The sequence below is a fragment of the Rhinoderma darwinii genome, chromosome 5, assembly GCF_050947455.1.
Source record: "Rhinoderma darwinii isolate aRhiDar2 chromosome 5, aRhiDar2.hap1, whole genome shotgun sequence".
In the NCBI taxonomy this organism is placed as follows: domain Eukaryota; kingdom Metazoa; phylum Chordata; class Amphibia; order Anura; family Rhinodermatidae; genus Rhinoderma; species Rhinoderma darwinii.
The window spans coordinates 337,208,218-337,230,601 of NC_134691.1; the positions used below are offsets into that span (position 1 = coordinate 337,208,218).

At 39.2% G+C, this 22,384-nt stretch overlaps 1 protein-coding gene across 1 annotated transcript; it reads right to left on the bottom strand.

The window, feature by feature from the left end:
- Nucleotides 1-2,253: 2,253 nt before the first annotated feature.
- On the bottom strand, nucleotides 2,254-10,990 carry SOSTDC1 (sclerostin domain containing 1). The gene is made up of 2 exons (XM_075828779.1): nucleotides 10,763-10,990; nucleotides 2,254-3,253 (listed from the first exon to the last, which is right to left on the bottom strand). Exons 1-2 carry the CDS (start codon nucleotides 10,962-10,964, stop codon nucleotides 2,814-2,816), a joined length of 642 nt encoding a protein of 213 aa, XP_075684894.1. The 5' UTR covers nucleotides 10,965-10,990; the 3' UTR covers nucleotides 2,254-2,813.
- Between the last annotated feature and the right edge of the window lie 11,394 nt (nucleotides 10,991-22,384).

The following is a 22,384-nucleotide window of genomic DNA, read 5'->3' on the forward strand; positions in this document are numbered from 1 at the left end:
CGGCCAATGGGGCACTCAGGACCACCGAACCCTGATAAGCAGCAATCCAGAAGTGAACTAGATCTAAAACACTGCTTTAGAAAACAAAAAAAAATATATTTAATTCTGCCATGAAGGGGCATACCCAGGGAAGGAGCTGGTGGGACTAAGGGGGCACTATCTACAGGGAGCATTGTGAGGGGCACTATCTACAGGGGACACTGTGTGTGTGTGTGTGTGTGTGTGTGTGTGTGTGTATGTGTGAGAGATGCTTTACTTTACAGTGTTTGACACAATTGTATTCAGGGCACAGTGTATGGTACTAATATATTCAGTGGGTGCAGTGTATGGTACTATTATATTCAGGGGCGCAGTGTATGGTGCTATTATATTTAGGGGCATAGTGTGTGTCACCATGAGAATTTTATCTTAGTTTATAGGTGTAGAAATGTAAGGAGCAAAAGTAATCTGAGTGACAAATTCTGCAGAAATGGGTCGTCATGAGGTTTCTAATGGATGAAGAACAAAAGAGAAAAATAACGACTAGAATTTGAGAAGACGTCACCTATGAGTTACTAGATCTATAGAGAATCTGTCACTTCTCCTGACATGTCTGTTATAGGAAATCCTTGTATTCCACAAAAAGTATTTGGGTAGTCCAGGACTAATAGACAAATGGGTGTTACGTTTCCCTTGTCACGAGGATCTGTCCCCACACAATGTGATGCTGTTAGAGATGCTTGGAGCCTGTCAGTATGTAGTGACACAGCCCTTTGACAAGGGGAATCGTAACACCTATTTGTCAATGCTTGCACAGTAAGGTGGTGTTAACTATAGACATGGCGCAGCAGGGCAGTGATAGAGAGGGGGGACCCAAGTTTGGGGAATAGCCCAGGGTTTACGGTCTACTTAATCTGCCACTGGTAGCTGCCTTCTACATAATAGAGGCCATAGAGCCTTACACCCCTATAATCTACCTTGACACTTATACAGGGGCATAGCCATGGGGGGGATAAGGGTAAGAGCTGCACCCAGACCCCGGTGCCTAAGGGGGCCCAAAGAACCCTCTGCCACACATGAAGACGTTAGTAGCATAACAGCACATGGTAGGTGTTACAGATTTTGCATTGGGGACCAAGAGATTCAAGGTATCCGTCTGCCTTTATACATACTGAAATCTTCTTTGTCCTCGGGATTGGCGGTGAAGGGGGTTAGGGCGCCAATTGACACATACCAACTGGTGGGTGAGTAGCCCTAAGGACACATCATGATAGAAACCCAAACATGAAAAGGAATAAACAGAACCGCAGCTTTATAATCTTGATTGCACATTATAGCTTTTTAATAAACATCCAGACACATGTCCTGTACTAATAAAATACAACAATAAAAATATACCACAAATACTACAGAATTATTTTACAATATCTACAAAAATGTGGAATGCGCTCTACTTACAAGTCGTAAGAAAATACTTTGATACATAAAAAAAATGCTGTATGATATATAATGTACTGTACAATTTAAAAAAATACACATTCAAAAGCTACAGAAACCTTTCTGAGATGAGGGCAACGGGCCACATTTATCTGTGACCCACCCCAGAAGAACACGGCTTATAATAACAGTGACAAATAAATATTTTTATAATATGTTCATTTATAAATGGCAATATTTTAATGCTGGTAAAACACAACAGGTTGTTTAGAAATTCAAGACAATTCTGTAAAAAAAAAAAAAATTCTGAAAATAGAAAGTCAAAATTTTGGGAACTTTTTTTTTTTTTAAATTACTAAATCAATCATTTTAAGTTAATTACATTAAAACAAATGATATTTAATGTTCTTGGAAAATCAGAAAGTGATGTATTTGACATTAGATTTCAAATATTTGTTTTTAAATTATTCAATTAATATTTTAGTTAGTTAAATAAAACAAATTATGTAATTTTATGTTGTACGAAAGGGAAAGACATGAATGCAATTTGCTTTAAACTTTTTTTTTATTAATAATATTTTTAAGAAATATTTTTTTCATTATATAAATATTTTCAGTGTATTCAAATTAAGCAAATGATAAATATTTTAATGACTTAAGTGGAAAGATACATTATTGCCATTTGCTTTAAAAAAAATATTTGGAATTATTGTTTTAATTATTTATCTTTAGTTAAAAAGTAACAAATTTAATGTATTGTAGTAATTGTATATTGTCCAAATGGTATAAAGTAACATTATTGCCATTTGCATTCAAATATTTATATTTTTTAATTATTACAATTCAATGTAGAATTTGTATTATGTGTTTTTATTTGCAGCAATTTTAATTTTTACAAAATTAATAATAATTTTTGATGGACAAATATAAATTGATAAATGAGTTGAGTAGTTGGATATGTCATGTCACCTGTTGAGTAGCGCATAAAACATGTAAAATATTGGCTATATTTTACCTTTATATTTTTGTTTTTAAAATTTGATTATATTAATAAGAAAAGCACACTTTAGCTTGATGCTTCAGGACAAAAAATACGGGGTTTATAAATTATTCCAATTTATTTTTTGTACATATGTTGTCTTTTTTGTTTCTATCTTAAGCACCATTGACCCTGTCCATAATACCATGACAATTTCTGCAAATTTTTTTCCTAAATATTTGGAATTTCTTCTTAAAAAAAAAAAAAAATGTAATCCTTCAAAAAGATTAGGAAGTTAAAAAAAATTCATTGTTTGTAGCCTTATTGTTCAATGACCTCTTGAGATTCACAGAAAGGAAATGTCTTTATAAGTCTTAAGGGACAAAGTCATTTGGCCTCATGGGGCGTCCCGTCCCGTCTAGCTGGATATGAATTTGCTAATCTTACTTAGTCTTTTTTTATCTCGGTTGTTGTGGGAATGATGATGTTGGTGAGCATGGGCGGGTTTTATAGGGGATACCCCTTCGTAGTTGTGGCTTGATTCATTGTGTTGCCTCGTGTATCGCTTGCACTTGCAGGAAGTGACCACGGTGACTTTGTAGGTTCTGGTGGTGCCATCGGCACATTGGAGCTGAATACGTTGAGTGCGTGACTTGTCGTTGACGCATCTCCATTCCTGGGTGCTTCTACGACTCCAGTATTTCAGGCCATAACCTCCTCCGATCCAGTTGGGAAGAATGGGGAGTGGAAGACATTCTCCGGCACAGACGAGTTCCTTTATGGGTCTTAGGCTGGTACACTGGCCATCTGAAATGTACTTGGTGGATCTCAGTTCTCGACACCCAACTTGATGGTGGCCTAGAAGAAGACAGTAAAGGTTAATGACGGCCCATATTGACCTCATGAGGGAACTTGACAACTTGCGGTTATATTTTACTTATACCTTAGAAGAATACCCAAATGGACTCATGCATGGGCCTATTTTGAGTCAGGGATGAGTAGGGGGGAGATTGTGAGGACCTCTCATACAAATGCCCAAATGGACCCATGCATGGGCCAATTTTGAGTCAGGGAGCAGTAGGGGGGGATTATGAGCACTTCTTATACCTTAGTAAATGCCCTAAAGGACCCATACATGGACCCATTTTGAGTCTGTGAGCAGTAGGGGGAGATTATAAGCACTACCTAAAGATCTATGGCCTCTTCTACCTTCATATGAATTAACACGGATGTTCTACCAAGCTGAACCACATGGGGGAGATGGAGGGCAATTACCTCATGTATATGGGCTACTATGGAAGTTGACCTTCTTGCAGAAATCCATAACACTGTTGCAACAATGTAACTAGGGGACATACAATATTGCTGCCGTCCCTACTGAACTGATAGAGGGAGCTGATGATGATTTGAGAAATAATTTTTTCCAGAAATGTCAAATAAGAAAAAGTCGCCAGTAAATATCAGTCCTTGGTCAGCCAATTTTTAATTATGATTAAAAAACTTTGATAGCAGCAGATTTTATTTTGGGTTCCTGGACTTCCTGATACTTCTCACCTCTACCAATGAGTTGTATCTACTTTTCCAGGATCATTTGATAATCCAGAATGTCTGATAATCCAGCCCATATCAAGTCCCATTGATACGAATTCCTTTTTTAAAGTAAAATGAAGGCGTGAAGTCCACGCAGCTGCAATATAACCCACCTAGTCGTGCCCGCGGCATGTAGCTACAGGTCTTGGCTGACGTGATGACCAATTATCTCCCACTGACAGACCTCCGAAATCCGGCCTTAATGAGATTTACATGGAACCTGAGACACCGGCACGGGGTAAAAACAACACGGGAGCGGGACAAGTTGGGAACTGACATGGCCCTTTAAAAACCAAAAGTGATGACAGTGATGGCGGGTCCTCTCTGTATAGGAAACAGACAATGGGTCGCGCCACCACGTCTCATCCACACGTCCGCGCTCAGTTCTTCGCCACCATACATTTCCTAACCCAGGTGAGGAGATGCCAAAAATGTACATTTCTTCTAATAGTTCTCGATTAATGGGCCATGGGAAGTCGGCCAAATGTCATTTCTGTTCATTGCGATCCAGGTTTTCCCCTCCCCCTCATCAGGCTGGTGGTGGGCCGCTGGAGGCGAGCGCCGGGTGCCAGAGATCTCAATAAAATGTCTATATGTTTACTTTTTGCCAAAGGCCCTCGGGCACGTGAATACTGAGCCAGGAAGTGCAAACAAATGCTGGACTCAAATCAAAGCCTTTCATGCCTGGAATCATTCCTCACATTGCTGAAGTGTCACAGACAGGTGAGAGGGGAAGCAGCTATTACCTGGCCTCTCCCCGGGTTACCTACAGATGTAGCAGAGCTGAGCTTGACATATGTAGTAGTGCTGAGTATGACATATGTAGCTAAGGCTGAGTTTGACTTATGTATCAGAGCTGATTTTGACTTATGTAGAAGAGCAGAGTTTGACTTATGTAGCAGAGCTGAGTTTGATATATGTAGCAGAGCTCAGTTTGACTTATGTGGCAGAGCACAGTTTGATATATGTAGCAGGGCTGAGTTTGACATATAGCAGAGCTGAGTTCAACATATTTAGAACTGTGCATGACATGTAGCAGGGCTTAGTTTGACATATGTAGAAGAACTGAGTTTGACATATGTAGCAGTGCTGTGTTTGACATATGTAGCAGTGCTGTGTTTGACATATGTAGCAGTGCTGTGTTTGACATATGTAGCAGTGCTGTGTTTGACATATGTAGCAGTGCTGTGTTTGACATATGTAGCAGTGCTGTGTTTGACATATGTAGCAGTGCTGTGTTTGACATATGTAGCAGTGCTGTGTTTGACATATGTAGCAGTGCTGTGTTTGACATATGTAGCAGTGCTGTGTTTGACATATGTAGCAGTGCTGTGTTTGACATATGTAGCAGTGCTGTGTTTGACATATGTAGCAGTGCTGTGTTTGACATATGTAGCAGTGCTGTGTTTGACATATGTAGCAGTGCTGTGTTTGACATATGTAGCAGTGCTGTGTTTGACATATGTAGCAGTGCTGTGTTTGACATATGTAGCAGTGCTGTGTTTGACATATGTAGCAGTGCTGTGTTTGACATATGTAGCAGTGCTGTGTTTGACATATGTAGCAGTGCTGTGTTTGACATATGTAGCAGTGCTGTGTTTGACATATGTAGCAGTGCTGTGTTTGACATATGTAGCAGTGCTGTGTTTGACATATGTAGCAGTGCTGTGTTTGACATATGTAGCAGTGCTGTGTTTGACATATGTAGCAGTGCTGTGTTTGACATATGTAGCAGTGCTGTGTTTGACATATGTAGCAGTGCTGTGTTTGACATATGTAGCAGTGCTGTGTTTGACATATGTAGCAGTGCTGTGTTTGACATATGTAGCAGTGCTGTGTTTGACATATGTAGCAGTGCTGTGTTTGACATATGTAGCAGTGCTGTGTTTGACATATGTAGCAGTGCTGTGTTTGACATATGTAGCAGTGCTGTGTTTGACATATGTAGCAGTGCTGTGTTTGACATATGTAGCAGTGCTGTGTTTGACATATGTAGCAGTGCTGTGTTTGACATATGTAGCAGTGCTGTGTTTGACATATGTAGCAGTGCTGTGTTTGACATATGTAGCAGTGCTGTGTTTGACATATGTAGCAGTGCTGTGTTTGACATATGTAGCAGTGCTGTGTTTGACATATGTAGCAGTGCTGTGTTTGACATATGTAGCAGTGCTGTGTTTGACATATGTAGCAGTGCTGTGTTTGACATATGTAGCAGTGCTGTGTTTGACATATGTAGCAGTGCTGTGTTTGACATATGTAGCAGTGCTGTGTTTGACATATGTAGCAGTGCTGTGTTTGACATATGTAGCAGTGCTGTGTTTGACATATGTAGCAGTGCTGTGTTTGACATATGTAGCAGTGCTGTGTTTGACATATGTAGCAGTGCTGTGTTTGACATATGTAGCAGTGCTGTGTTTGACATATGTAGCAGTGCTGTGTTTGACATATGTAGCAGTGCTGTGTTTGACATATGTAGCAGTGCTGTGTTTGACATATGTAGCAGTGCTGTGTTTGACATATGTAGCAGTGCTGTGTTTGACATATGTAGCAGTGCTGTGTTTGACATATGTAGCAGTGCTGTGTTTGACATATGTAGCAGTGCTGTGTTTGACATATGTAGCAAAGCTAAGTTTGATATATATAGCAGAGCTGCATTTGTGCCAAGGTATTTGGGTCAACAGTAGGCACTCTTCATCCAAAAAGAGGGATAATTGAGGGGTATGAGCAAACCTACTGCATTATATATTATACTGGAATAGCAATACAGCCCCAGGAGTTCTGGTTCTAAGCAAATAGAGAAAAAAAAAAATCAATATAACTTTATAATATATCTTTTTTTTTTTTTCAATTCCTCATTATTTTCACTATCTCTGCTTATGGTCAATGAATGGAAACAGTCTTAATTACATTCAGAGGCTGAAAACCTCTGAAGTTCTCCCTTCTAATGAGCTCTGCTGCTGTGTCAGCAGGACTAGGTCAGGGCATATTTTCAGCTTGGGATGTAATATGTTATGTTTTCATTCAATGACAACAAGCAAAAATGGTGTCAATTGTGAAGAATATTAGAAAGTTGCTAAGCTTTTCATTATACAATGGTTAAGCTTTAGTTACATTAAAATTAAAAAAAAAACTTCAAATGACTAAATCAGCTCTGCTACATCTGTAGAGATAAGCTAAAGTAGAAAGAGGAGAGGGGGCGCTGTCTATGAGACCTATTGAAATGTGGAGACAGTATAAAGTCCTGAGCGCATGTAACATGAGATACGTGGATAGTTCCTGTGACTTCTGCTACATTGTAACATCACATGATAATGTTCTATTCACTGCATGAAGCTTTACATAGGACTGCAATTAGAACAAATAGAATTAAAGTGGTTTATGAAAATAAAGCTTATCATAGTATAATAAAAAAAATATATACTAATGTACTGTGGTTCAAATCCTCACCATTTTCAAGATCAATGTTTGCTGTCAGTGAAAGGGAACAGCCTTGCCTACATCCAGACACTGAAAACCTAATAAAGACCTGATACTTCGCACAGCTGAGGGTTTGCTCCAATTCTATCCAGTCTAAACACTCCTCTTTGAGGTAAACTGTCTGGATTCTAGAATGATACATTTTACCTGCACTGATACATTGTAACAAACTCTCAGGACCTTGGGAGAGATTTGTGCTGGCTATGTGTTTAGCTCACAGAGGATTGGCTAGACTGGATATAATTGTAGCAAACCCTCAGCTGTGAGAAGAATTGTCAGGATGGGTTTTCTGAATGTAAGCAAGACAGTTCACATTTACTGACAGCAAGCAGAGTTCTTGAAAATGGTTAGAAATTGAAAAACAAATTATATAGAAAGTTGCAGAATTATAGAGTGATTAGCGTGATTTACATAAAACCGGAGAGCCTCTTTAACTCTTTGGGTCTGTATTGGTGGCCATAAATTGCACAGCTCTACTACTTCTAACAAACTTGGCTCTGCTACTTTGATGTACTGTAACTGAGCTTCCATTGTACTGATGGTGAACGTCTAATATTGGTATAGATTCTACATCTCCTTATAACAAGGTGTGACAGAAAGTGGTCAGTGAGCCAAACATGTCACTTTATATGATGTCCCTGCACCAGGCCTGACGACATCACTAGTCCAGGCCCAGGGGCTCAGCATGGTGCTGCTCCACTTCTGAGTTATGTCAAAGTTCCTGGAGTTACATAAGATGAAGATAAATGTGGAGGGAAATGTTACATATATCGGGAAGACTTCTAGTCTGAGTATGACAGAGATATGCAAATGACAAAATCTTCTCTGCTGTACCTGGGAACTTCAGATTTGCTGCAGGTAGCAACTTAGCCCTACAACATCGAGCCATTCCAAACTCTTCTAAAATGAACCACCCATCCCTGTTGCATCTGTAAAGCTTTGCTGTGTGCATCTGGGAAACTCATCTCTGCTTCATCTAGCTATCCCAGCCCTTTAGCTTGTGTCACTCACAGCTCTGCTACATCAGGTTATTCCATCTCTGTTGAATCTGGCAATGCTGTAGGTGGCCTAGTCTTCTTTGTTGCATCTGGCTAGCTCTGCTGCACCTGGGCATGTGGCAAACTCCGTTCTACCTCATGTGACAAACAGCGCTGATGCATCTGGGAAGCCCAGATCTACTGCATCTGTCAAACTCTGTTCTGCTGCACCCAGGTAATTCAGTTCTGCTGCACGTGACAAGCTAAACTTTGCTGCATCTGGGTAGTTCAATTCCTCAGCATATGACAAACAGCTATACTGCAGCTAACAAAATCAGCTCTGCTGCATGTGCCATAATCAGCTCTGCTGCATGTGCCATAATCAGCTCTGCTGCATGTGCCATAATCAGCTCTGCTGCATGTGCCATAATCAGCTCTGTTGCATGTGCCATAATCAGCTCTGTTGCATGTGCCATAATCAGCTCTGTTGCATGTGCCATAATCAGCTCTGTTGCATGTGCCATAATCAGCTCTGCTGCATCTGCCATAATCAGCCCTGCTACATCTGCCATAATCAGCTCTGCTGCTTCTGCCATAATCAGCTCTGCTGCATCTGGCCAAATCGGCTCTACTGCATCTACCAGCTCTACTACATATGGGAAGGTGAGCTCAGCTATATCTGGAAAACTTAGCTCTAGTTCATCCAACCATCTCATCTCTTATGTATCAGGCAAATCAAGTCCTGTTCCATCTGACAGACTCAGCTCTGCTACATTTGTACATGCAGTTTTTTTCCCTTGTGCTACATAGATACAACATGATCCACATGAGCAGTTTTCACATATCCTGAGCCGGGGATCTCAGTGTCACGCTAATGTTCCTATTGTGATATTTTCTATGGGTCGGAGAAGTCAGTGGGAAATCTCTGCAGAGAAGAAGTCCATTGTCATCGCTTATATCACCTTAACTGTAGCAGAGAGTAATATTATAGGGTAAGTATGGGGGAGGGGGTATACATCCTGTAGAATTATATGTAACATATAGCAGTGACTGTATGAATACAATAGATTCACATAACAGCCTAATAATATCTGTACTTAATATCTGAAAACACTACATCTCTCTATGTGCAATGCAGCATAAAACCTCTTTCATACAGAACACAGTGAATATTGTGCAAACAAAAAAAACACACAGCAAAGCTTTGGATACAAGCAAAAAAATGATAACATACAGATGTAGCAGAGCTGAGTTGATCATTAGCGCCATCGGGAGTGCATTGTGTCTGCATTGTCAGTTTTAAGATAATGTAGTAGGTTTTCCTGCAGTCCTATGTAAAGACGTAAAGGAATCACTCAATATGAGTTGTGCCAAATTACCAACTCAGCTCTGCTGCATCTGTAAATGTGCCCATATCTGTATAAATCTGCCCATAAGGTAGCTGTTGGCCAACAGGTATTCCTCCGCACTGCCTCATACACATGCATGCTTGACACGTGTATTTAATGCGGAAAGGGGATAAGTCGCTGCCAGACGCCTCTGGCAGCTGCTTATCTCCTGCGGGAACAAAGGACCGGGCATGTTTCAATCCACCATCCTGCTTTCGAAACAACTTCTGTTGTGTATGGGCACCTTTACACCTTGAATGACTTTTACAGATGTAGCAGATGTGAGTTTGTAGCTGTTCACAGTTCCCAATTATCCAGGGATCTGTATTATCTGAAGCTTAACATGGGACTGCATGTAATCCTAGTGCATCAGAGAGTAATCACAGTTTAACTGAATGACCAATTCAGCTCTGCTACATCTGTAATTAATCATATTAATCAATAATATTGGATCACTTCCTCTGCAAAAATGATCAATTCTGGCAATATTATGACAGCGGGGGGGATTGCCATTTAAGCAATTTCCTGATTTATCCTGCAAATATAGAGTGACCCCCCCCCCCATATAGACCTGGTGTAGTAACCCCAAATATAGACCTGGTGTAGTGACCCCAAATATAGACCTGGTGTTGGAATTGCTCCTTTCCTCTATTAGAGTTGATCCATCTCCCCTATGGCTGCTGAGCCACAATTTTTCAAAATTGGATCCCCCATCCTACAAATGGGACACTCTGGAGCGATCTGATGATTCTGATCATAGATGTATATTAGGAAATTGCTATTTATGCAGTTCCAATAGGATCACCCAGAATGATGGAGCATAATAAAGCAGCAGTCTGTCATCCGCAGCCCCCCAGCTGTTGAAAAACTACAACTCCCAGCATGGCCGGCATATGCACTGGCATATAATTGCATTTAAATGGGCATTGACTTACTTGTCCTGTCCTGGGCAGAATTAGTGGGGTGCCTGCCCCCATTCCTGGCTTGGTTGATGGCGCTGCTGTTGGTGCTGTCCGCTATATGTTTATCCACATGGGAATATAGGATCTCAGTGGCATCATTCTTAAAGGACTGGCAGCTCTTAAAGAGAACGCACAATAAGTACAAGAGGCAGCACTGGAGCCTTGAGATGATCATGGTGGGGGAAGCAGCAATTCCTTGCCTTGCTTGCTAGGAGTGTGAACCTCTGTGCTGTGGTGGAGCCTTTATATACCTTCTGCAGGGCAGGAGAATGGTAGGGGAGGGATCCCAAAGAGATTTCCTCACAGGGAAAGTGCACACAATACAAGGGTGGAAGTTACAGGCTGCACAAGAATCACTCTGCAGAACATAAAGCACAGATGTAGCAGAGCTGAATGTGTCACTTATTAAGGGGGGCTGCAGCATTTGTCAGAACTCTATGAGTTAATATATATAGGTTTACCCGCAGACCTATGTAACACCCCAGGTAGTAAATGGTGACATCATCATGAGTTGTGCCAAATGACAAACTCATCCCTAACTCCTGCTATGGTTTGGGGATCTTATAAACATTCACTGTATCAAGGAATATTAAATCAGTTATATGAAAATTGCCCTTTATAGTTGAGAAAAAAAGATGGTCTTTCGATATTGCTCTCTGTTATCCGTCACTTCTGAGAGTTCCTTGGAGATGTCTCAGCATGCTGTATGTAGTAAAAACTAATACCTGATTCTTTCTAGTTTTTCCACTGCCGGGCTGCCACAGATCAGACTATGCATTGAATTAAGTGTAAAAACCTAAAAAGGAGGAGCTAGAGAAAGAGGAGGAGACAGCAGGGGCTATGCTTTTTTATGAAGCCCGGGTGACTCTGTGACTAAGTGATAGGTCCAAAGCTGCCAACAATGGCTGCTGTAACTTCCCTGACACATCTACAATAGGAAGAAGAAGAAGCAGAAGAAGCTGACGAAGACAAAGAAAAAGCAGAAGACGAAGAAGAGGAAAAAGACGAAGAAGAACAAGAAAAAGAAGACAAATATGGAGAAAATTCGAAAAAGAAAACGAAGAAGAAGCTGTCGACGATAAGAAGAAGATGAAGAAAAAGCAGAAGACGACGAAGAAGATGAAGAAGCAGAAGATGATGAAAAAGAAGATGACGAAGAAGAAGCAGAAGACGACGAAGGTTTCTAACTGGCTGACATAGGAAGAAAATAGCACACAGGGACAAGACTGCTAAATTCTGTTTTTTTAAGCACATTATCTATATTAACACTGTTTATCTGTATGGCCACAATTGGACTACTTTAGCACAGTATGGGCACAGTTTGTATGAGCAGTTTGTATGGGCACAGTTTGTATGGGCACAGTTTGTATGGGCACAGTTTGTATGGGCAGTTTGTATGGGCAGTTTGTATGGGCACAGTTTGTATGGGCAGTTTGTATGAGCAGTTTGTATGGGCACAGTTTGTATGGGCACAATGTGTCTATATGGGCAGAGGTTTTTTATGTGGGCGCAGTGGTGAAACAGGGGCTGCAGAGGTTACAATTATACCCCTGCCCACTGGGAGAGCGACACAATATCATTAGGTGGCAGCGCAGGAGTTGTAAGCTCCACCACTGTAGAGGTGATGTAGCCTCAGCAGGCAGCGCCCCTCCACCATGAACCCCTTGGAGGGCATTGAAACCTGGGATTCCTGAAAAGGTGACAAAGGATTTAGAGAGAAGGGGCAATGACCGGCCCGGGAGCCTCAGGAGGAGAAACAAGTCACTGAGCCCTTCTTGTCCTGCAGCTGGAGAGGCGCAGTCCTGGTCTGACCCGTTATTAACATTCCTCCGGAGGACATCCGACCACTCAATCCCAAAATCAAGTGTGGGGGGAAAGATCCCGGGATTACCAGGAGATTTACCCCCATCCGGCAAGTCTCCATATTTTACCAGGAATGATGGGAAAAACCCCTGCTCAGTATGGTAGCAATGTTAGTATTTACCCCACCCCACAGGGTAAGGGCAAAGGCATAGATACAGCAGGGGGTGCCCATACAACTCCTAAGTGTCTCCTTGAGAGTAGGGGTCCCAACTTAGGTTCCCCGCCTCATAGGTTGTGTGAATGTAGTCAGTGCTCCCCCTCTGAGCGGCTTAGAGGTCATAATGACCTTCACTCCTATAAGGGATGAGAACGGGAGGGCGTCCAGACTCAGAGTAGAGCGGTCTGGGGCCATGAACTAATACAAAAAGAGGGCACCATTTTAAATAGGGGGTTGTGGGGAAAGAGGGGAGGGTTTTTTTAGGCAGGTAAGCCCTACAGCACCATTATTCATTGGGGGTATATGACAAGTTGCATGTTGGCTGCACCCTAAATATAGTTTGACATGATGGGGCCTCATAATCTACTGAACATTCCAATCATTGGGGTCACTCATACTATAATAAACGATTAGAATAATAATCTGCACTTTTAATGGGGGCCATGAAAAAGGGCACAGCACCAGACCATACCTCTCTCCCGACCTGCTGTGGAAATGGGTTAGGGTTATAGGTTCTGCCTCTGTCCTATGACCACAGGGGGCACTAGACTATACCACATGATGGGCCGCATATTGATGTACAACCCCTTTTTGACTGTCAAGATAGATCCGGCTTCTGGAGTTGCAGCCAAATGCATGGCCGTCTATTTAATATATGGACGAGCTGGGTCTGCAAAGCGATAGAGGCTCAGGTGGTCACGATTGGGGGGCCCCTCCAAGATGTCCATACGCCCTACTAGGGTCTTAGTGGGACAACCCTTTTATTCATCTGTGACCATCATAGGGAGCTAGGCCCAATAGTCACGCAATGGATGACCTACAGCAATGGTGGCTCGTCCCTGTCTCTATGGTAGCGTCGTATAATCGCGTGATGATTCAGGGTTGCAACAATGTATCTTATTCCAGAACCTTCGTAACAGCGATGTTATGTGGATAATCTGACATTACCTACAGCAGAGAAAACCTAATGTCAGCCGACAACTAAGCGGAGAGAGTCCAGACACCAATAACCTCAGATTAAAGGTAGAATATTCCGGAAAAAAAGACGCTGCTCTTGTCATGACACCGATTCCACGTTACCGCTCCTTCAGTTCATTTATATTAACGCAGCAAATGAAAGCGCAAGTGCAAAGGTGGAAGTGATGTGAAACAAATCCGTTCTGTTTCTTTTTACCCCTTACAAATTGATCCGGCTGACCGCTGCTTTTGCTTTTCTTAAGTTTTTTTTGCAAAAAGTTGTCATACAAAATTATTTCTGACCTACTTTATGTCAACTCTCATTTCCCGTCGTTGACTGTAAACCTAGATGCCTGCAGTGCCATCTAGTGGCCAAGGAGAGTAATTCTATAGCACTTCCCCTAAAATAAAATCACCTGTAAATGTGCAGATGTAGTAGAGTTAAACTTGTATTTTTTCTTTTGATTACATACTATGCTAAGATGACTCAGTAAGTTTACCTAAAGTTGTATAGTATAACATCTATCTATCTATCTATCTATCTATCTATCTATCTATCTATCTATCTATCTCATATCTATCTATCTATCTATCTATCTATCTATCTATCTATCTATCTATCTATCTATCTATCTATCTATCTACCTCATATATATATATATCTATAGGGTGGGGGGGGGTCTGAGAATATTTCCGTTATATTGCTATGTACAATCTTGTCTGCCTACTGTTTACAACCAGCTGGGTGACCGGACATTTGGAGGGATCACATTAGATCGGATAATTTCTCTTACATCATTAATCAAGGAACAGATACATTTATAAGGAGTTTACAATAAAAACATGTGATTGTATCTTATATCCCGAGATGAAGCTTTTAACATAAATGACTGAGGTGCTCGGCAAAACTAGAAATAAAGTAACATATGGCTAATGGTCCATTAGTGTCCGTCCTCATTAAAACTACTAGACCATCAGTCATCATGTCTGCATTTAAAGGGTCAGGAGAAGATGTGCTGCAGTCATCTTAATCTCATTATTTTCATGCTCTGAAGTAATCGTCTCTGACTTTAAAGAAGATTGCCTTAGTGACTGGCACATCAGGCATAGCCTGAGGCTCCAAGGTCCAGAGAAGCCCATTGTCATATCTGTTATGTATATAACCATCTCAGTAATGCCACTGGTTATGGCTCCGAGCTTGTTTAGTCTCCATCATCTGCTCATTTTTACAATCTTCCTGTAGGATGTCTTTGCTAGTTTTGTAATGGAAACATAAAGTCATCATATGGACAAATGTTATCAATTAATCCTGAGCTACATGTTACTGATGGAAACCAGACAAAGATTTAGTAATGGACTGACAAACTACATAAAATATATTTATTACAACATTAAATACTATTATATTGCCCCCTATAGACAAGAATATACCTTTATTAATACAGCAACCTCTGTAAAGAATATAACTACTATAATACTGCTCCCTATATACAAGAATATAACTACTACAACACTGCCCCCTATATACAATATAACTACTATAATACTGCCCCCTATATACAAGAATATAACTACTATAATACTGCCTCCTATATACAAGAATATAACTACTAAAATACTGCCCCTATATACAAGAATATAACTACTATAATACTGCCCCCTATATACAAGAATATAACTACTATAATACTGCCCCCTATATACAAGAATATAACTACTATAATTCTGTCCCTATATACAAGAATATAACTACTATAATACTACTCCTATATACAAGAATATAACTACTATAATACTGCTCCTATATACAAGAATATAACTACTATAATACTGCTCCCTATATACAAGAATATAACTACTATAATACTGCTCCTATATACAAGAATATAACTACTATAATACTGCTCCTATATACAAGAATATAACTACTATAATACTGCCTCCTATATACAAGAATATAACTACTATAATACTGCTCCTATATACAAGAATATAACTACTATAATACTGCCCCTATATACAAGAATATAACTACTATAATACTGCTCCTATATACAAGAATATAACTACTATAATACTGCCTCCTATATACAAGAATATAATACTATAATACGGCCTCCTATATACAAGAATATAACTACTATAATACTGCCCCATATATACAAGAATATAACTACTATAATACTGTCCCTATATACAAGAATATAACTACTATAATACTACCCCCTATATACAAGAATATAACTACTATAATACTGCCCTTATATATAAGAATATAACTACTATAATATTGCCCCATATCTACAAGAATATAACTACTATAATACTGCCCCTATATACAAGAATATAACTACTATAATACTGCTCCTATATTCCTAGAATATAACTACTATAATACTGCTCCCTATATATAAGAATATAACTACTATAATACTGCCCCATATATACAATAATATAACTACTATAGTACTGCCCCAATATACTAGAATATAACTACTATAATACTGCTCCTATATATAAGACTATAACTACTATAAATACTGCCCCCTATATACAAGAATATAACTACTATAATACTGCCCCTATATACCAGAATATAACTACTATAATGCTGCCCCCTATATACAAGAATATAACTACTATAATACTGCTCCCTATATACAAGAATATAACTACTATAATACTGCCCCCTATGTACAAGAATATAACTACTATAATACTGCCCCCTATGTACAAGAATATAACTACTATAATACTGCTCCTATATACAAGAATATAACTACTATAATACTGCCCCCTATATAAAAGAATATAACTACTATAATACTGCTCCTATATACAAGAATATAACTACTATAATACTACCTCCTATATACAAGAATATAACTACTATAATACTGCTCCTATATACAAGAATATAACTACTATAATACTGCCCCCTATATACAAGAATATAACTAGTATAATACTGCTCATATATACAAAAATATAACTACTATAATACTGCCCTCTATATACAAGAATATAACTACTATAATACTGCTCCTATATACAAGAATATAACTACTATAATACTGCCCCCTATATAAAAGAATATAACTAGTATAATACTGCTCATATATACAAAAATATAACTACTATAATACTGCCCTCTATATACAAGAATATAACTACTATAATACTGTCCCCTATATACAGGAATATAACTACTATAATACTGCCCCCTATATACAGGAATATAACTACTATAATACTGCCCCTATATACAAGAATATAACTACTATAATACTGCCTCCTATATACAAGAATATAACTACTATAATAGTGCCCCTATATACAAGAATATAACTACTATAATACTGCTCCTATATACAAGAATATAACTACTATAATACTGCCCCTATATACAAGAATATAACTACTATAATACTGCCCCTATATACAAGAATATAACTACTATAATACTGCCCCTATATACAAGAATATAACTACTATAATATTGCCTCCTATATACAAGAATACAACTATTATAATACTGCTCCTATATGCAATAATATAAATACTATAATACTGCTCCTATACACAAGAATATAACTACTATAATACTGCTCCTATTTACAAGAATATAACTACTATAATACTGCCCCAATATACAAGAACATAACTACTATAATACTGCCCCCTATATACAAGAATATAACTACTATAATACTGTCGCCTATATACAGGAATATAACTACTATAATACTGCCCCCTATATACAAGAATATAACTACTATAATACTGCCTCCTATATACAAGAATATTAACTGCTATAATACTGCTCCCTATATACAAGAATATAACTACTATAATACTGCCCCCTATATACAAGAATGTAACTACTATAATACAGCTCCTATATACAAGAATATAACTACTATAATACTGCCCCTATATACAACAATATAATTACTATAATACTGAACCTATATACAACAATATAACTACTATAATACTGCCCCTATATACAAGAATATAACTACTATAATACTGCCCCTATATACAAGAATATAACTACTATAATCCTGCCCCCTATATACAAGAATATAACTACTATAATACTGCTCCCTATATACAAGAATATAACTACTAAAATCCTGCTCTTATATACAAGTATATAACTACTATAATACTGCCCCCTATATACAAGAATATAACTACTATAATATTGCCCGTATATACAAGAATATAACTACTATAATACTGTCCCCTATATACAAGAATATAACTACTATAATACTGCCCCCTATATACAAGTATATAACTACTATAATACTGCCCACTATATACAAGAATATAACTACTATAATATTGCCCGTATATACAAGAATATAACTACTATAATACTGTCCCCTATATACAAGAATATAACTACTATAATATTGCCCCTATATATACAAGAATATAACTACTATAATACTGTCCCCTATATACAAGAATATAACTACTATAATACTGCTCCCTATATACAAGAATATAACTACTATAATACTGCCCCTATATACAAGAATATAACTACTATAATACTGTCCCCATATACAAGAATATAACTACTATAATACTGCCCAATATATACAAGAATATAACTACTATAATACTGCTCCTATGTACAAGAATATAACTGCTATAATACTGCCCCAATATACAAGAATATAACTACTATAATACTGCCCCCTATATACAAAAATATTACTACGATAATACTGCCCCCTATATACAAGAATATAACTACTATAATACTGCTTCCTATATACAAGAATATAACTACTATAATACTGCCCCTATATACAAGAATATAACTACTATAATACTTACCCCTATATACAAGAATATAACTACTATAATTGTAATGATGGGGGTAAGGAAACAGACGAGTGAGCCCAAATCTACCCGCCACTCAGTCCCTGCCTACTTGCAACGACCCGCCCTAGGCGTCGGGGTACAATTGGGCGACGGTCCCTACGCTCAATTAGTGAACGACAGACAAACAGACAAGGGTACACAGAAGCAAGGGAAAAGGGGCATTTGCCCACGGCAACACCGCGAGCAACAAGAGTGGTGAACGAGCTGAGTCAAACCAGGAGTGTACGAGGTACCAAACGCAGAGCAGGAGAGTAGTGAACAAGCCGAGTCAAACCAGGAGTGTACGAGGTACCAAACGCAGAGCAGGAGAGTAGTCAGTAAGCCAGGGTCAATATGAAGCAGGGACAAATGGTTCAAGAAGCTGCAGCAGGGCCAGGAAACAAAACGAGAGGAATCACAAGCAAGGAGGAACAGGAAAGGCAGGTATAAATAGACAGAGGGCGGGAGCTAGCTCCGTCTGGCCAGGCTGTGATAGGCTCTCCCACTCCTAAGCCTGCCATCCTGAGTGGTGGAAGATGGAGTCAGTCTCACAGACATAGAAGCAGGTGCAGACTGATTACCTATGGGCGTGGATACAGAAGCTGTGCCTGGCAGATCCTTAACAATAATACTGCCCCTATATACAAGAATATAACTACTATAATACTGCCCCTATATACAAGAATATAACTACTATAATACTTCCCCTATATACAAGAATATAACTACTATAATACTGCCCCCTATATACAAGAATATAACTATTATAATACTGCCCCTATATAGAAGAATATAACTACTATAATACTGCCCCTATATACAAGAATATAACTACTATAATACTGCCCCTATATACAAGAATATAACTACTATAATACTGCTCCCTATATACAAGACTATAACTACTATAATACTGCTCCCATATACAAGAATATAACTACTATAATACTACTCCTATACACAAGAATATAACTACTATAATACTGCTCCTATATACAAGAATATAACTGCTATAATACTGCTCCTATATACAAGAATATAACTACTATAATACTACTCCTATATACAAGAATATAACTACTATAATACTGCTCCTATACACAAGAATATAACTACTATAATACTGCCCCCTATATACAAGAATATAACTACTATAATACTGCTCATATATACTAGAATATAACTACTATAATACTGCCTCCTATATACAAGAATATAACTAATATAATACTGCCCCTATATACATGAATATAACTACTATAATACTGCCCCTATATACAAGAATATAACTACTAAAATACTGCCCCTATATACAAGAATATAACTACTATAATACTGCCCCTATATACAAGAATATAACTACTATAATACTGCCCCCTATATACAAGAATATAACTACTATAATACTGCTCCTATATACAAGAATATAACTACTATAATACTGCTCCTATATACAAGAATATAACTACTATAATACTGCCCCTATATACAAGAATATAACTACTATAATAATGCTCCTATATACAAGAATATAACTACTATAATACTGCCCCCTATATACAAGAATATAACTACTATAATACTGCTCCTATATACAAGAATATAACTACTATAATACTGCCCCCTATATACAAGAATATAACTACTATAATACTGCCCCCTATATACAAGAATATAACTACTATAATACTGCTCCTATATACAAGAATATAACTACTATAATACTGCTCCTATATACAAGAATATAACTACTATAATACTGCCCCTATATACAAGAATATAACTACTATAATAATGCTCCTATATACAAGAATATAACTACTATAATACTGCCCCCTATATACAAGAATATAACTACTATAATACTGCTCCTATATACAGGAATATAACTACTATAATACTGCCTCCTATATACAAGAATATTACTACTATAATACTGCCCTCTATGGGTAAGAATATGGCTGTGAATAGGTAGTAGAATGTAATTACCTGAGTGCAGTGGCGTAACTACCGCCGTAGCAGCAGTAGCGGCTGCTACGGGGCCCGCGGCATGAGGGGGCCCGTGTCGCCCGCCGGCACGGGCCCCCACCATGTCCGGAGGCTCCGCTAGCAGCCGCTATGGCTGCTACAGCGGGACGCCACTGAACACTACGGCAGAGCAGGGAGGTATCTCCCCGCTCTGCCATTAACTGGTTCCCGACCGCTGGCTGTCTTTTTACGGCCAGCGGTCAGGGACGGGTCCTTAAAACCCGAGCCATAGACTTTCTACGGCTCGGGTTTTAACTTGCTGCCCGCGCGATCGGGCAGCTGAATGTCGGGTCTCCGGCTGTCAGTGACTGCCGGGGACCCTGAGGAGAGGATAGGAGCAGCTTTCGCTGCTTCTGTCTTCTCTGATCACTTGTACACAGCGCTGAATGCGCGCTGTGTACAGGAATAGAGACAGCAGCAGCAGCGGCGCTGTCTCTATTCCTCCCGGTGATCATGTGACTGGTCACATGATCGCCGGGTGCCGTTACTGACAGACTGCTGCTGGGTCTTACTAGACCCAGCACAGCCCTATTAGTGACAATCGTCACTATGAGAGGGCTGATTTCCCCTGTAACTGGGGCTGCTGTGCAGCTCCAGTTACAGTGGAAAAGATGGTGTAAAATAAAGAAAAAAAATATATAAAGTTCCCCAAAGGTCTTCTTTGACCTTTGGGGGACAGACCATAGTAATAAAAAAAGAATAAAGTAAAGTGCAAAAAAAATGTAAATAATAAATACACATAAATTACCCACCCCAAAAAAAAAACGTTCCCCCCCCCCCGCCAATCATTGTTGTAACGCTAGCGCTGACCCAATTACCCGAATATAGACATGTAATATATAAAAATTTACGGTAGACAATGGCGATCACAAATAAAAGGTCTATTTTAGTGTAAAACTATGTTATTAACAAAAAAAATAGCTGAAATGTAAAAAAGCTTACTTTTTTACTATTATTTTCAAACTTTATGAATAAAAATTCTAAAATAGCAAAAAAGGTGTGTATAAAAACGATAAAAAATGAAACCTGCATTGTCTACGGAAAAAACGTCGCAAAAATCACGTCGTTAGCCCAACAAATAAAAAAGTTATAGCCATTTAACTAACACGTGCTAAAAATGGCTAAACGGTGTCTGGTCCTGAAGGCGCAAAATAGAGCAAAAGACATGTATCCCCCCCCCCCCTCTCCACAGGACATGTATCCCCTCTCCACAGGATCTCCACAGGACATGTATAGGGGATAGTCAGAGGTTTGCCGGAAGTCAGAGGTTTGTCATGGAGAAGTTCAGGGGACTTTCAGTCCCCCGTTCTCCCTATCGCTGCCAGCGATCACTCATGTATCCCCTATCCTGTGGATAGGGGATACATGTATTTTGTAGGACACACTGTAGGTCGCATTTTTTTGGGAGGGGGGACGCTGTATGGCGTTCCCTACAGGGGGATGTATGGCGCTATCTACAGAGGGGGGGCTGTATGGCGTTATCTACAGGGGGGGGGCTGTGAAAAAGGCACTATCTACAAGGGGGGGGGGGGTTGTGTGACACCCAGGGGAGGGGGGCCCCAGTCAAAAGTTTGCTATGGGGCCCAGTCTTTCCTAGTTACGCCCCTGCCTGAGTGGATACATTCTGCAGTTGTCCTGTGTACATATATGTGGAGGAATAAGGATCAGACTCAGTGACACCTCTGATAACTATATTTTGGTTCTGT

Excerpts from the sequence above, each read along its gene's own strand:
- SOSTDC1 (XM_075828779.1), bottom strand. The coding sequence starts at position 10,964 with ATGATCATCTCAAGGCTCCAGTGCTGCCTCTTGTACTTATTGTGCGTT. Across the intron at positions 3,254-10,762 it reads TTCTGCCCAGGACAGGACAA|GCCACCATCAAGTTGGGTGT; the intron begins GTAAGTCAATGC and ends GTCTTCTTCTAG.